This window comes from Meleagris gallopavo, chromosome 2 (assembly GCF_000146605.3).
Source record: "Meleagris gallopavo isolate NT-WF06-2002-E0010 breed Aviagen turkey brand Nicholas breeding stock chromosome 2, Turkey_5.1, whole genome shotgun sequence".
Taxonomy (NCBI): Eukaryota; Metazoa; Chordata; class Aves; order Galliformes; family Phasianidae; genus Meleagris; species Meleagris gallopavo.
In genome coordinates, this window is record NC_015012.2 from 21,574,506 (window position 1) to 21,592,155 (window position 17,650).

Below are 17,650 nucleotides of genomic sequence, written 5' to 3' on the forward strand. Positions count from 1 at the left end.
CAATCTTCTCCCACAACAGTTCTCCAGATAAGTATCTGGATTTGAGCTTTTGTCCATCCAGATTCAAGACAAATCTTTATTCAGATATAAAAGTCCCACAATTGGAAGAATTTTTATGGATTATCTGTATTGCAAAACACAAGAGACTTTCTCAGGGATTCCTTCAAAGCCTACATTAGAATTTGTACAAGGATTATTGTATTTGATAGAAGATTTAGCAACAGGATATAATATAAAGCATGGGAAAGACAGCAAAAGTAATGAAAAATCAATAGTCCAGTGTTTTTAAGTGGTTAGAAGTAAGGATATTAACAATATAAAACCTACCATGTTATTTACTATTCTTCACATGCAAGCTGCAGTACTTTAAAAATCAGAATAACTAAATCATTTCTTAAAATCAGAGATTTCTGTTTACGATGCTTAAATACTGCTATGGTACTGTGTTGCTGCAAGTGATTTACATTATTTACTGCTAAGGAGAAGAACAGGCAGGAATACACAGGTCTGGCAGCTTGACAGAGATTTGTGGACAAAGACAGGTGTCTCAACAAATGTCAGAAATAAAACGTCAGGTCTTGTTAAATCATAGAGGGCTGAAACATCCAACAGTCATGCAAATTCAACACGTAGGAAAACTTCCTCAATCTCACACATCACAACTGGGTTTCAATATGTGTTTTCTCTACATCAGGAATTTTACAGATAGTAAGTAAGAAAAGGGAAGGATAAACCGGAAAACAGCTTATTAAACAAAAACAACCCTAGAAGTCCATTACTTTATCGGAAGAAATGTTCCTGAAGAATTTCGCTGCTCTAAAACTTCACCATTATTTCACTACAGAACGAACAGCAAAAATAAGATGTGATTTGTAACAATAACTGGGAGAACGTATGATGGTCTCTGACTTTGCATCTGAATTTTTGCAATTACTCGGTCTAGTATCTCAGCTACACACTGTTACCACACACTAACAGAAAAAATGCAGCATTTCTAGGATTGTTAAAGTTTGAGAACCTTAGCTCATGCTTTGTTCATTCCTGTTGCTTTTCACTCCTGCTACAAAGGCTACACATCTTTTAGAGGACAATAGCCTCCCCTATGGCCCATGCACCTTCACAACATAATTATTAAGAGCACCTCTGACTGTTGCTAGAGATGCAAGAGTCAGAATGAGCACAGCATGATTTTCTGGTCTCAAGCTGATATACAGGGTTGGCATTTGAAAAAAAAAAAAAAGGAAGTCTCCTTTTTTCCTATAAGCTGAGAAAAATTTGGTCTAGTAGGCTCTAAGTGGCAATAATTGTGGAACCCCACAATGCTGTTTTTAAAATCACTTTTCAGAAAATAAACAACTTAGAAAGTTGTTGTGAAAGTCTCAATGATTGCAAAGCTAAATACAGCTGGTGTTTCAGTTCCTGCTGTTAGATGGTTACTTTCTGTATTTGGGAACTGTTCTCTTAATGACCATTTGAAAGAGTCAGAACAAGTTAAAATCTGAAGACAGATGAAAGGCGCTGACTGAAGGAAGAAACAGGATTCAATGATGGGAAAGAAGTAGCAGCTATCCAGGCTTCTGAAATTTCTGAATAAGGGAAAGAAAAAGATTGTGTCATGTTTCAGAGAATTTTTTTGATGGTTGAAGTCTTAGCTGAGATTATTGTTATTACTGATCTGTTAAATACATTACCAAAACTACGAGCCCATTTATGTACAAATTTCTCAATAAGCATGGTGATCCAGCTTGCATAAAATGGCAAGTCCAGTATTTTATGCAACTCTCAGCACTGTGAGACACCATCATACATCTGCTGTGCACTCACATGGAGGAATGAGAAGCCAGTAATAAGAGAAACCTCTGCTCTCCTAAGGATAGTTTGCACTGCAAAAGCTAGCAAGCATAATGGTAAGGAAGAAAAACAGATATGGCCAAAATTAGATCTTACTCCTCAACACTGCTCAACACTGCAAATGAACAGGATCTAGGATGGAAAAGGAAACTAATGGTCCTCACAAATTACTCTTGCTGGTAAAGTCCAGCAGAAAAGATTTAGCACAATTACATTCACATTCCTCGCTTGCAGCATTGCTTCAGAGGCAACAAGTCTGCTGGCAGCACCCAGCTCCTGTCCCTGCTGGTCAATCCATAATAACTCACGTGGGGAAAGAAGAAGCACCACTTCCAGTTTGGTAAAAGGCTCCCAAAGAAGAGTTTCAAGAAAAAGAGGTTTCAAAGGTATTCCTACATGGCCTTCTGACGTGTTTGTCATAGTATCTGATAAGGCCCCACTTGAGAAAGGCATTTTAGAGGTGTTACAAGATATTATTATTTTTTTAAGTTCTATAAATTTTAAAACCATTCCCACCCTCCTACTCCTTTTCTGAGCTCTGCTATAGAAATTACAAACTGCTCACTGAAGAACAGTCACAAGATCATAGAAATGTTGAGATTTTTGAGACCAAAAAAAAAAAAAAAGAAACAGTTTTATTTTTTATGCTTATGCTATGTTTAATACTGGAGGATTCCACACATGCGGAGTGCTTCAGTCCATGAGAGTCTGCAAAAACAGCACCTGCTGATCTTCCACACTAGCAAAACATGCTTGTTTGGCTGTATCACTCATTCCAGCTTCCACACCAAGCACATCGCTACCAGCATCTGTGAAATGGGTTTGGCTAACCCAACTACACCAACAACTGCTCATCCTACCATTTTATGTCTTTACAGGCATCATTAGAATGGAAAGAAAAAGGCTGTACAAAACCTGCTCAAATAGCTGAAAATCTAGGGGTTTTACCACTATCAACAAAGCTCATCAGGCTCATTAGGTAACAAACATATTCTCTTTTTGTGAAAAGCTACGAATTGCCAGGAAGGCAACGCAATCTACCAACAACCCCAATTTTTCTAGCACTGAAGTTAATTTAGTTCTGTAAGTCATATGTACATATACATCATAGTGCATAACAATGAACTCTGTACACACAATCGCACTGCAGATTCTTTTGCATTTTTTGTACTTGCACATGCTGTATGTAAAATAAAGGTTTTAACATGGTATATGATACGTAGTTTCTTTGGGACTGATTCTGATCCTGCAATTATACTGACCCAGGCAGACTTATCTGCACAGATTCTGGGAATCTACAGATAGATGGGTATTTCAGTATTGATGTGATTTCAGGATCAGGTCCTAAGAGCTTAAAGACCAATTGCAAACTATTGATAACCAACAGCAACTGTTGTATTTAAACTTGGCAATGCTCCAACAGTTTGCACATAGAATGGCAGCCCAAACCAATACAACAGAAAGTGGCAGAAGAACATACTTTATTCTTTCAATTCTAAAAAGAAACCAAGCCGAACAAATGTGAAAATTTGCTTTTACACAACTCTTAGTCTCTGGAAGGTGAAAGGGGGTGAACTGCCTCTGCATTTCTGCAGGCCAAAATCTGGTTTTCTTGGCATCTTGTCAGCTCACTTCCCAGTGAACTGCACCCACTAAACAAGGTCACATAAATGATTACAAAAACAAGTTTCTTTTGTGCATGAAGAGGAATGAATCACTTGGAAAAATATGACATCTTTAGTACTATTCTTGCCACTCTGCAATATTTCTCTAAATTATGCAATCCATCAATATAGCATTCATAAATGTATTTTTGGGGAAAAAAATGACCTTAAATTTCTGCATAACCGCTGAAAGTGGGACTTATGAGTGAAAGTGAAAATCTGGAGAATCTGGAATGCTGGAATACCATATGGCAGCTCCCCTACAGCACAAGATTCCAAACCCAAACAAGGGCCACCTGAAAATCTGAACACCAACTCTGAACAGCCAGTCATTGCAGTAGACTTTCCCACTTTCTTCCAGTTGCAAATAAATTTGACTGAAGCTCTTGCAAGAGATGCACAGAATACAGAGTTACAATGTCCAACAAAAGCTTTCTATTTAATAACACTTCCTAACTTTTTTTTTTCTCTTTATTCCACTTGGTTAGCTTTTTTCAGCCCTTAAAATGTGTTAAATCTATTAACACAACTAACTAGCAGTAATCAGATTCTTAAGAGGGAGAGGTGTGTGAACTGCTGGTCAGCATGAAATATTTTTCCTACAGTCATTATTGCAGCAAATGAGGCATGTGATCTGCAACATTAGTTAGCTTTGGGTAGATACAATCTTGCATGAGCAGATCACAGCAAACAAAAATTGACACAGGAATATCTTATGTTTTTGTTTGTTTTGTTACTGATATCTCTTCTCATACAGCAATGGAGTTACAGTAACTTACAGCTTTTAAATGATTTAGTTGTTGAGCATGGAAAAGGATCTCAACCACTAATATAAAAGTGATTCTTTTAATAGAAATCTTTTTACTGTCTTCAAAACCAAGGGCAAAACTTCTAAACACAGCAGCATTCCAGGGCCATGTCTTGAAGCACCCTGTTATCCCTTGAAATTCACAACTCATTCACTACATGATCTATTTAAAAAGAAACAAATAAGCTCAGAGAATAATCTTCAGTGATATAGTGTAATTAATGAACAATGTAATTTGAGTTTAATGTCATAAGATAATGATCTCCTACTGTTTTTGCCAAAGCAAAACAAAAATTCCACATTTATGCATATTACAACAAATGTATTACACCGAACTCTTTGCCTCTCTCAAACCTTTGAATCTCCTACGTCACAATCATGGAAATTCCCACTTGCAAGTCAGTGGCTAAGATGTTTCATGGTACACAATATGAGGTAGGGTTGCAGAGAAGTGAAGATGTCCATAAAGCTGGTCAGGCAGTCACTCCTCAGTGGTAAGAAAATCTTTTTACTCACTATAAATTAACCAAATAACTGGATCCTGATTAGCATAAGACCTGTTTTTGCTTAAAGCAAGTTGAAAGAGAAAACTAGAAGCAAAATAAAGGTTTTCCCAATTTCAATTAGGGAAGAATGTTAAGCATTTGGAAACTAGGTTTAGTTTTATATAGTACAATTGGCTTTAAATGTTCTTAGAAATGTTTTTAACAAAATATTCACAGATGGTATTATACATTCCATCCTAAATGCTAGAAGGAAAGGTCAAACGTGAAGGAGCAAATATTTCCAATTTTCCATGACAGTATTTGCTGGTAACTTAAAATTGCACTATCACTTTCACTAAGTTGTATCATGCTCACAGTGCTAAGAGATATTTCCACCACTTGACTCCAACTTCAAACAGAAATAGTTAGAATGTAACTGAAACTGCCCTTTTATACATTATCAAAGTCCTTAATTTGCTAAGGAAAAAAATAACCCCCTCCCCAAAACCCCCAAAGTCCTGCTGTATTGTGCACAGATTTCTGTCAGTTGTATCTGGTGATAAACTGCCTACAGAAAATGGGCTTGAAATAGGTCTGGAGGCCAATCAGGGGTTCTTCCTACACCAAGACAAAAATCAATATTTTCTCCATTGCTTGACAGATTTTTCTCTACCTGGAGACTGTCCTCCAAGGATTGCAATCCAACAGCTTGCCTCGATAATGTGTTTTGGTATTTACTGTGCCTCACAGTTTGAAACTCAACTAAAGCTTCCCTGCTACCTTTCGTAGTCATTTTCAGTCTCTTGAGCTCACTGGGAGTTAGTGACCAGGTTGTTAACACTTTCTTTTCAGAAATTTCTGTTTATCACTCCTCAATGCTGTCCTCTCAGAACAAAACAATGTCATTTACTTCAGTTTCATGGCTCCTAGACTCCCCATCATTTTGTTGCATTCTGGTCTCCCTAATTGTCTGATGCTTTTTATTTTATTTTTTTTTTTAAACCCGCAGCAACCAAAACTGGACACATTTTAAGTTTAAACTTCAGAATGTCAAGCAAAAGAAGTTATTTTATGCATTTCATACTGCTGTCAACATGTCTTGGCATAAGGGTCTATTTTTGTTGAAAGTGGCATGATATAGTTGCTTCACAAAGTTTGCAGCCTGGTACAACGGTCAGAGATATCCTTCAATGCAGACCTTCTGCCTAGCCAGCCATTCTGGGCTCCTGCAGTAAATCATCTCTAACTGGGGGTGAAATTTTCTCTTTGCTGGCTGTCTACTAAAGGACACGTTCTCAAAGGTTAGACATCCAATCTAATCATAACTAGTCTGTACAAAACAACTCTGAATGCAGTGAGGAGTGACAATGCATCTCATCCCATGCCAAGATGTATGTGGGATAAACTGCTCTCACAAGAAGCACTCTTTGCAATATAGTGAGGTAAATTGGATGGTTAAAGTCTGGTTTATAGTTGAGTTTAACAACAGCTGTCCAATAGCTAGACAGCTAATCAAAGTAAAATATACCTCCAATGCACTGTGCGTTTTCCTCATTGATCTGGACTCTGTTCCTCCTAAACCAAGGAAGGAGCATGCAGCATTTTATACCTTTTGTATCACTCAGCATACTTATGTCTTCTCCCAGCTTACTGCCTTCAGCAGTGCTTGCTAAGGTAATTCATTCTGTTAACCAAAAGCTTCACAATGCTGCCCTTCCAAACAGATCCCTCAGCTGTAAGTTAAGTTTTAGAAGAAGGTATAAGGCCTGTCCAAACAGTTGGAGAAAAAAAATTTAGAACAAATACACATAGATAACAAACACAGACACCTGTTCCTGAAATTGACAGCAATGCTTGTAATGATGCTGAGAAATTTATTTTGAAGCCAGATGAGTTTATTTTCCGTAAGAAGAATGCAGATAATAAGAAATTACTGCTACCTGGCAGTAATGCTACAGAATTCCTCGTAATTTCTGACTGGTACACACTGGGCACATGAGGTTTTAAAATACCGATATTCACTTCCTTGACAGACCTGAGAATTCCATGCACAATGCCTGAAGTTCCACCAAAAACTGGAAATCTGATTTCTGCTTTGAGACATATTTTATTGCTCAAGTTGGGCATCCATGACCTTGAATAATTTTGCTAGTGATCTACAAATGCCAGTTCTATTTATAAACCATGTGATGCAAATCTATTCTCTTTCTACCTTCCACCTACTGCTATGCATGCAAGTTCTTATACAAACAATTCCATGGGATTTAAACAAAAGAAGGAAAACGACTATTCTTGCGCAGCTGATGTGCATGCAGGTGGACAGCTTTCTGCAGTTAGTCTTTCATACTGATCTCTTCTCCTTACCTCAGAAGGATGCAAGTAAGTTTGTATTATGTCTTCTATCAATCAACACTTAAATTTACTTTAAATTGAAGACAACAGTTTTGAATAGTCCTCAAGGACTTGACTGGCCTGCAATGTACAGCATTTATTCAATTGTATGCAAACTATAGTGGAGCAGGAGTGCAGATGCAATGAAATCTTAGCTGATTCTCAGTTAATGTATGTGATTTGTGAGAACCAGTAGTAAATATGCTCATAGTCATCCGTGTGATCTGAGAATACAGATAAATCTAGCTTAACACTTAGTACAGTGTGTATTTGTACCAGTACTGTACTATTTGTACTAGTACAGTGTGAGCTGCACAAAGCAAAAGCTCTTAAGTTCTAAAGTTAAAGTTAGTTTAACACATTATGGAAACACATCAAGCATGGTACCCCTGCTTGAACAGGCTTGTTGGCCTTGTTGACCAGATGATCTCCAGAGGTCCCTTCCCAACTCAACCAGTACATGAAACAAATTGCAAATAATCAAACTAATTTGTGCTCCCTATCTCAGACAGATGGTATCTCTTAATAAAAAAATATATATTAAATAGGAAAAAAAAACAAAATAACATCGCCACTCTAGAAAAACAATTAATAATTGGTCTGATTTAATACTGTTCTACTTGTTAAAATATTGTCCTTCTTGGATTCAAAAAGCAGCATTCAGTAACTGCTAATACCAAAATTTTATTTAGAAAATAGTTTGCATTAAGCTATAAAAATGAAAGGAAAATGTCATTAGATTTTTTTTTATCTATAAGGTTTGATGCTCAATTGTACTTCTAAACTTATTCTCTTAGCTAGTGTTTTCATACTGAAAGCATTAGCCAACTGATTGTGAAGAATGAACAGAATTCAACAGAAAATGAAGCTATTTTAAAGAAAACTGTGAACAAATGTTTCGTGTTTTCAGACCAAAGCACAAAAACAAATATTCAATCTCATCCTGCCCAGCATTAACAAAAAAACTTCAACTACTTTTTATAGTAAAAATGTGACCACCTCAGTGCTGCTTCAACAATTTTCTCTTAAGCAGAGAAGATAAATAATTCATTTGAGCTACATAACTTACTCTTTCATAGTCTCATCATATGGCTATTCTTAAGTAGGACTCCAGCACTGATCACTACAGCACCACAAGGAACATAAAAAAAGATTGCATGAAGGAGGAATGGCAGTCTTCATAGGGGAGAACTTCTAAGCACAGAAGCTTCCTAGTACTACTTCAGCAGGGAAGAAGAATTCCTCTGCAACACCTTTTTTTTTTTTTGACAAAGTAGCCCTCCAATAGCAATAAAAACCTCAGAAATGAACTGGTCTTGCTTATGAGCTCTAGCTAAATAACAAATAAATAAATAAATAAATAAATCTGGATTTATCCAGTGGTTGAGTTCACAGCACAAAGCTACATAATGCTTTTTCAACAGTGTCACGAGCTGATATAGCCACCTTCCTTATATTAGGAAGGTCCCTACCCTGACAGATCCACTACAAAATCAGTGTCAATCATTCAGTCATGCCGTAAAAATGCAGACATAATTCACTAACCATCTGCAGAATCAAAGGGGTTGGCTTTAGTACATCTTCTCCTGTTGATGAATCTGAAATATAGAGAAGAACAAAAATCCCACCTGGCTAACCTATCACACATTTACTATTCAATCTTCAGTGATTTCAGTGACAGAGAAGCATGATAATTCTTTTCTGTACTTCCTGGGAGAAAGCCAGTGTTACTTTATAGTCACACAGCCTGCATTGTTATTTAGATTGTATCGGGCAGATTTTTGATGGCTTTGAACAGGAACGGAAAAAAACCTTCTCCTAATTTGCACTGAGAAAGAACCTGGCTCAGTCTACCCATGGTAATTTTTGGAAAGTTCTATTATCTACAAAGCACATGAAATAAACTTGCCTTCTATAAAGATCCTGTTCCAGTAGATTTTTCCAACATGATTTCCTCCAAGAAATATTAGATTTGATAAAATCAACATTGAAGTGCAAACAGATGCTAGGACAGCATGAAGTCGACGATGAACTCTTGGCGAGAAGAAACGTTCCTAAAGGGCAAAACAAAAGGTGCAGATAAATTTAACAGCCCCTACAATTTTTCAAGCATTGTTAGAAAAAGACATTGTGGTTATGATAAACAGTGTTTACATACAAGCTTAAATCCTTATGGATTAGTTTCCAAAGCCTTTAACATATCTAGCAGAACTGCAAGAGGGAAGATTTAGACCAGATATTAGCAAGAAATTCTGTACTGTGAGGGTGGTGAGACACTGGAACAGGTTGCCCAGTGAGGCTGTGGATCCATGGAAGCAATCAAGGCCAGGCTGGATGGGGCTGTGAGCAATCTGGTCTAAAGGGAGGTGTCCCTGCCTATAGCAGGGTGGTTGGAACTACATGATCCTAAAAGTCTCCTCCAGACCAAACCATTCTGTTGTTTTATGAACTCTCACCAAGGCCATTTAACTTAGGGTAAGATTTTATGACAAAAACAGAACTGAATTATAGTTAAAGTTCAAAGGGACCTCTGGAGGTCACCTAGTCCAACCCCTATTCAAAGAAGAGTTAGCTAGAGCAGAACTGTGCCAAGCTGGTTTCTTCCACCTTACATTTTGTTATCTATACATATGGTAAGATCCCTCTGAGCCTTCTCTTCTCCAGGCTGAACAGACCCTACACTCTCAGCTACTTTTTATACAGAAGATGCTCCACTCCCCTTTCATCGCTTTTGTTGTCCTTTGATGGACTCATTCCAATATATCCATGCTCTTTTTGTACCAGGAAACCCAGAACTAGACACAGTTCTATATATTTGGTGTCTTAATTTTTTAAATGTAGTTCTTGAATATCTTTTTGTTGATAGTGTATGCAATAAACAACATGCTTCTGGGGCTGACAATACTTTGTAATGGATTTCCTATGAAGTAAAGCACATCAGTACAAAACAAGTAGCGTAAAAAAATTCTGAAGTCTGAAATGCTTTGGTTAATTAATTAGACTTCACTGAAAGAATCTAGTCAGATCCGAACTGGTGACTAAATTGAGTCTCTTAATAAACAGATAATTTCCATATGAAGATTACTTAAATACATATGCAATCCCAATACTTTTCATTGCAACTATTACTGCTCATATTTGAAGACTGTAAACATCTGTTGTAAAGTTCCTGTATTGTTGTCCTAACAATCCAAATAAAGCAAGACTCTATCATACACTAGTTCATCTTTTCCTATATTTATATTTTGTATTATCACTTGAAATGCGAGTGCAGCAAGGGAGACCGCAGAAAGACTGTGAAAGAAAAAGTAGAAAGCTTTAGCTTTCTCCAGTCCTCATATCTCAGGGAAATACTACCTCATTACACAACTGCATAAAAAGTAACATCTTGTTTATCACGTCCCCAGACTGAAAGCTTCCTCATATAGTGCCTGAATCTGCAAAAGACTGAGTGATTCTTGCAAAGTAATAAGCATTCGTCAGTGCATGGAAACTAAGAAAAATATCAGGAGGTTCTCAGCCTTCATGTCATAAATGTTGATGTTGCAGAAAACAGTCATGTGACTGTAGCATAAAAAAGGAAAAAGAAAAAAAACCAAACAACAACAACAACAAAAACAGACCAGTAATTAATCTTTAATAGCTGCAGCCAGACTACAGTTCATGCTCAGATACCTGAAACAACATTAGCACAAAGTCAAAAGAGACTTAAAAATACATTTCTGGACAAATTACTAGTTTGCTAGTTCTATAAGCATCGGAACAAATGTTTCAACTGCTAGATTATTAAGTTACAAAATTTCAAATAAATGAATTACAAGCATAAAAACATAATTTTAATGTATTACGGCAAAGTAGATCTCTGGTAAATCAAATGTCAGTCCCAGCAGGAACTATATCTAGTGTATGAGTCAGCCTGAGCCAGCACAAAGACACAGATAGATAAGCTTCTATCTGCCTGTATGTGTAATACTGGAAGTCAATCTTCCATAAAACACTGGGAAAAACACCCATGTATGAATATAGAGTGAGATTTTCCTCTGAAAACTCTGGATCAAAACTAGTGTATGATAGGGAAAGGGCAGAGAATATAAGAAAATTATACAAATATTCATGGACGCAGTTACTTAGTAAAATCTCTCTCTTTTTAGTACACTGCATCTCCAAAGTTGCCCATAATGTTTTCTTTCAATTCCCAGACAGGTAGAGGATATCTTGCCTCCTTCTGAAATGCACAGTATGAGCGTGTATTCCCATATAGCAAAGCACGTGCCTTTTTACAATGCATAAATGCATACAAATGAAATGTTCCAAATCTTGCTATTAAATCTGTGTTAACAACCGAATTTAATTAAGGAACAGGTATGGATTTTTGTATTCAAAGTCACTCTTCTTACATTGTGTTGATCAATTCAGCTTACCTATATAGCATATCACTAGATCTATTCTCACTCTCCTTTTCTCTAACAAACTTTTGCATCAACTCCATAGAGAAAAAGTTTCAGTTAGGAAAAAGAGTTAGAGATGGGCAATCCATCAGAGAGGTTGTGTTTGATGGCATTTTCCACTAAGGTGTTGATTCGAGCCAGTAAGTTTGTGAGATCTGTTTTGCAACCCAAAGCAGTAAGACTAAGGCAAACAACATGTCTGGCCAAAAAAGCTCTGATTATTATTATTTTTCTTTTAATGAATACAGTTACTAAAAAAATAAACAAACCTGTCGTATAAAATACATCATGCTCTACAAAAGTGCTATATGTTAAACAGTACAAATGAACCATAAAAGCCTTTGGTCATTTGTAAGGTATAAGGGAGTAGTTTAAGACAGAAATGATTTAGAATTGAACAATTTCTGGGCTGTACTGTAGCTAATTTCCACTAATGTTGCTAGGCATCAATCCAAAAAAGCAGTACAAATTTTCTTGAGAGTCTCTGATGTCAGTGCAGCTTTTACCCAGCTGCCACAAAGGTAACAAATAAAAAAAGTTCTCTTAGCATCTCATGTCATCTGAAAAAGCTACCTATAGGAGTACCTGAGTAGTTACTGTGCTCAAATTATTATGCTAGAAGCATCAATATATGTATGCAGAAGGACTAAAACTGCTCTTGATATTCCATAGTAACATTTGTGATTTAAATATCTACCAGCATTTACATCTTTCTGAATATAAAACATGTCATTTTCATCAAAGAAGATAAAATATTAAAAAACAAAGATCACATCCACAATTCTTCATTACACAATTTAATGCCTTTAACAATACATTCCATTGCAACAATACACGCAGCAACTACTGTGGAGTTTTTTTGGATTTTTTTCTGCTGCCTCTTTGCCTCCTCTCCTTTCCTGTTGGAAATACTGTCAGGAAAGTGATGAAAGAGCACTTCATGTTAAAATGACGCTGAGGCTATAGCTGCCTGGATGATACTCTGGAGTTTGCAAGTATACATCTTTATGGAGCAAAACAGATTCACATTTATTTCTTTTTGAACTACCCTTCCAGAGACTTGGTAATCCAAGCAAACAAAATCAGAGAGCCTGGTAAAACTGGAGAGCCAGTTGAATGTTTCTCATAGGAACATATGTGCTGTGGAATAAGACTGTCAGATACTATGGCCAGCATGACATGAAAGATGTGCTTGAGACTACAAACTGTAACAGTACAGATTACATTACTTTATTTTCATCTGCCTTTGGTTTTCAAAGGGTGAAAATACTCTAATACAATTTTTAGTAGAATTGTCCAAGTTTAAACGTAAAATATTTATGACGTAATTAGTATTTACAGATTTAATCCTAACCCAATTAACCCTAACAGTCGATCTATTTGTAAAAAACTTTATAAGATTAATATAATCTGTGCTGTTTGTTGTGTTGAAGAAGTCAAGTAAATTCACTATGCAAAACCTAGTCCTTCCATTATGTTCCACTGCCTCCCAAATGTACAAAGGGAAGTAAGTATTCTTCTCAAGGGCACTACAGCTCCATCTTTCAACTTCTTTTTACTAGAGAAGCAATGTTTAAAAGGTAATTTAATGTTGACTCATATGTACATTAGGAGAATAAAATTAAATCTTCTTTCCAACAGGCTGTTCATAAAGGTTGTAAAGGATTTTGGCAGGGAGGCGATGAAGCAACTGAAATTTGTGGGATGTTACAGTCACTATGTTACAAGAGGAGCATAGATGTGTCCTTATGCATACTAGGAAAATCAGTGGAAGAAAATCTCAAATTGCTAATTGGAATGCCTGTTACCAGTGTAATCTAAGGACCTAAAGTTCAGCTCTAACTGTCCACTGCTCTCAACTAAAGAGTAAGGCACATTCTTGTTTACTTCTCTACAGAAGAGAGAGAGACTATCCTGCCAATCTCAAAAGCACTTTAAAGTGCTTCCTTTCCAAAAATATTCCTAGATAAATAAAGGTCAACTCTTCAAAACTGACCTCTGAGCCCTGCTAATCACCTCCATTAACACATGAGCAAATACTTCAATGCCTCCCTTGAATCTGGGTCATCCGCAATGCAGCCATTTGCCAAAAATAACAGCAACACATAAAAGCAAGAGAACAGGAGAAAAACTGAAAGAGAGCGAGGAGCAGATGGGACAGTGGGAAGGGAAGTGATACATCCTGACTAACAGTTATTGGCTATTTTATCTAGCTTCAGTTACGGACACTGAAATGCAGGGCAGGGTGTGACTGAGCAGCTGGGGGAGCAGATGGGATGGAGGAAAGGCTGCAAGTTGTGACAAAGCTCTGCCAAACAGAATGTCAACGTATTTATTTTCTGAAGTGAGCAGTAGAAATGACAATGGGCTGAGTCCAAGCAGTGCAGCAACTTCTGAAAGAACTTGTTAATGCACACTGTCAATGGGTAATAAGTGACAAAAGTGCATTTGAGGGACTGCAGAAATGGAGGGAGGGAGTACATGCAATCATTAATAAAATGTTGGTAGAAATCAGGCTTGAGAAGCAGCAGGAGCAATGGAAAGGCAGCTGATAAGAAGTTGAAATGTCACTGGGAGACCTCTTCCTACTCTCTGAAACTGAAGGAAGCTGGTAGATGGGGTAACAGCAGAGACTTTACCACAGAACAGAAGAAGAAAAGCAACAAAAATAAAGAATTTGGTTTGAATATGGATGGAAAATACCAAATTATGAAATAAAGCAGAAGAAATTATGGAATTCCCAGCATTGCTATAACAATAACAAGATAAGAAACAAGCCGGTAAGTAGAACGTAAGCAAGATGCGCTACCAAGATCTCATCCATCTACAACGTCTGCAGCAAACGGAAGAACAAATTTAATTTCCCACCAACATATACTGTACTCTTCAATAATCATGTAATCCTTCCTGTTTGCTCCACATTCCATCTAGCTCTAGCCCAAGCCCAACCCTTCACTTTTGTTTGCTTTACTCTTTTGGCAGCTTGTTTTGCTTGTGGTTATCCCTCCCTTCACTCCAAGTCTAACTATGGCTCGGAGGTCAACTCCTGTTGCTCCCCAGAGCATATACTTTCATTCCAAAGCAAATGTACAGATCAGCTCCCAGAAGGTTCACACAGGAAAGAGGGCACTGACAACATTTTTCTGAGACAGGATGATGCAAATAACCTGTAATTCCCTACTGAGAACACGTCACTTCTATAAAAAAAAGAACCACACAATTAAAATCAAACAGCTCTCAGTTAAGATCTATGTTCACAAATAGAACTTGTTTCTGAACTTAGAAATAAATGCTATATATAGTATTTGAAAAGATACTCATCTTCTCTATTGATGCCTTACTAAACATTCACTCATCGAAATGTTGTCTTGCACCAGAACCAGTTCATTTTTAGATTTTCCAGAAGATCTACATTTATAGCATCGCTCAGCAAAGAGCCAAACCCCTTTCAGTTTGAAGAAAGCCTCCTACCAGCTCAAACGTACGCACCACAGTTAAGGATGCATGTGTGAAAGTTGACATACGCAGAAGTAAATTTCTGTACTTGTTCCTATATTTCCTCATCACCCTCAAAGAACCTGCCCAAACATTTTTTTTTTAAAAAGTGGCAGCTTGTGAAAAGTACAAAATGAACAGCATTGAAACACACCATCCTCGTTTTTGGTGGGTTTTTTTGTTTGTTTAAAGCAGGGAATCCAACCAAGTAATGGCAGTACATGTATTTCTATAAAATGTGCCTCAGCTCCCACCAAGTAGGATGGTTTGCAAGAGTTATGCAACCTTGTCCAGGTTGACATTCTTATTTTTGGCCTTCTAGTTCCCATTCTGCCTGTTCTGGCACCCTCATCTCTCATCCACATTTTGATGTTTTTATCTTTTTAATTCTATCTAAACTGAAAGCTGGTCAAACTTGTCTAATCATTAGTGCAGATTTTTGCACGAGGTCCTGCCCTTATGGTCCTCCTGCATTGCCACCGAGAAAGTGTTAACAACTGACAATACACACTAATAGTCCCCATGGATATATCTGATAAACTCTGCAAATACAGACCTTATTTGAAAGCTTGCAAGATTCTGAGGCTGTTATACTGTGCATTATTGCACATGGTTCTGAAAGGTACAGTGGAAAGACAAGACCATGCAACTGCTCCTTGATACTTTACCTTCTTTTTCCAGTAATGCTAGTTTCTATTGTTTGCACAGATTTTTAAGGTGAACAACAGAGGAGGCTATATTGACATAATAGTAAAAAAGAACTGCATTATCAGCTTCACCTTCTTTTCACCCTGTAACATGACTTGCTTCTCAAACTACAATATGACTAGAGCACCAGAAAACTACTTGATGTCTCCGAAGTAGAACAGGAGGTAAATAATGCTGGATTGGAGAAATATTTATTTGTTATGACAACTGGCAGCTACATAATGGGGTTCACAGCTAACATTGCTGTCTGAAGCAGAGCAGCACCTGGTTAAAGACAGATGAAAAAGCACAGCAGCGATGCCACCGATGGCATCAAAATTAATGTTTCTTGCACACACTTGACAAAAAAGCAATGCTCATACTCAGAAGGTAGGAAATGATAGAATGTTATCTCTGAAATCCTGCTGCAGGCACTTACGTCACTGAAGCTTTTATCATATTGTAATGCTTGTCCTTAATGCAAAACGCTTATCAAACTATTACTGAGTTTGCAGCAAGAACTTCCCTAAGCAAAGGAAACCAGAGTCAGAATGCAAGTACGTGTCTTTCTGTGTTTTGTGCATTTCTAGCAGGGTTCTCTGAATGCTTTGGGATCCACTTACATGAAGATAAAAGAAAAGCGTTGAGAAAGTTGAAAAAAAATCTAGCAAGGCAGAATCAAGGCAAGGATTTCTTGACTCAGAACTATTATTGGCAAAGCTGGAAGCAATTGAAAACTACATTCACCTTTCAGCTACTCAGTATTAAACAGCACCTTGATAACTCAGCTTCCTTGTTCTAGGTACCGTACATTAACAATCAGTGTTCACAAATCTGCCATGACAAACATTCTGTTCACATCAAGAGAAAGGAGTTTCCATTAATTTCGAGTCAAGAGAACATCTGCTAGTAGAGGTTTCTGGTTAGAAGAATGTTATGATTGAATTCAGTGTTCAGGGGGAGGCAGGTAGAAAGCATTTAACCACTGGCTCTAGAAATGCAAGATGCCTGCTCTTTGCTCCTCAGAGTGTGACAGCAAGCTCTATGCATTGGCCTAGGTTTTGACACTATGAATGATATCTGTAACTCAGAAAAAGATTTCAGCACTACAGGGTATCTGAATCTGATTAAAGGACTTTGTTCAACTACCTTGCCTTACATCATTATACATTCTCAGACAGTGAAGAGACCAACCCAGCAGAAGTCTACAGCAAACACAAGAAGATTGAGAAGAAAGCATTGTTGCAATGCCTGTCACTTAAATGAATCACCATGTTGCAATAAAAATGTAAATTAATTACACAAAGCTATTAGTAAAGGAGAAAATGTGAGACAGGCTTCCGAGATTTAGTAAACCAGTATTATATTCTTTCCAGCAAACAAAGCAAAATAAAGACCAAAGCCTAGTGTGCGCTAAAGAACAGCTGGGCACACCATGCAGTATCTCTCCATGTTCCACTTCAGATCTCTGCAAGTTCATTTCATCATTTATTATGAATAACTATAGAAATATTGATGCTTTGAGCAGAAAACACGGGCAACCAAATTACACAGATTAAAGAAAAAAGAAAAAAAAAATCAGACCAGAATAACCCTTATTAGAGTCAACCCTTCGAAATTCTTCTAAAATCCTGTTCTATCCAGTGTTGAGATTGCAGATTATCATTGCCATGTCCCCAGTATCCAGAACAAATGTGATATTTCAACTATAGAGACAAATGTACAGAGTTCATTCTCCCAGTGGAAAAAATCCCCTAATGGAGCACACTAACCAAAACCATGGACATCATACAAAATATTTTCCCTTTTACAAGGAAGGGG

General features: G+C 37.2%; 1 protein-coding gene across 1 annotated transcript in view; it reads right to left on the minus strand.

The window, feature by feature from the left end:
- Window positions 1-17,650, minus strand: part of HHAT (hedgehog acyltransferase) — a 146,583-nt gene that overhangs the window by 46,596 nt on the left and 82,337 nt on the right. Inside the window, exon 10 of the mRNA XM_019612693.2 lies at window positions 9,109-9,253. Within this exon, the coding sequence (XP_019468238.1) occupies window positions 9,109-9,253 (145 nt within the window). The remainder of the gene's footprint in view (window positions 1-9,108; window positions 9,254-17,650) is intronic.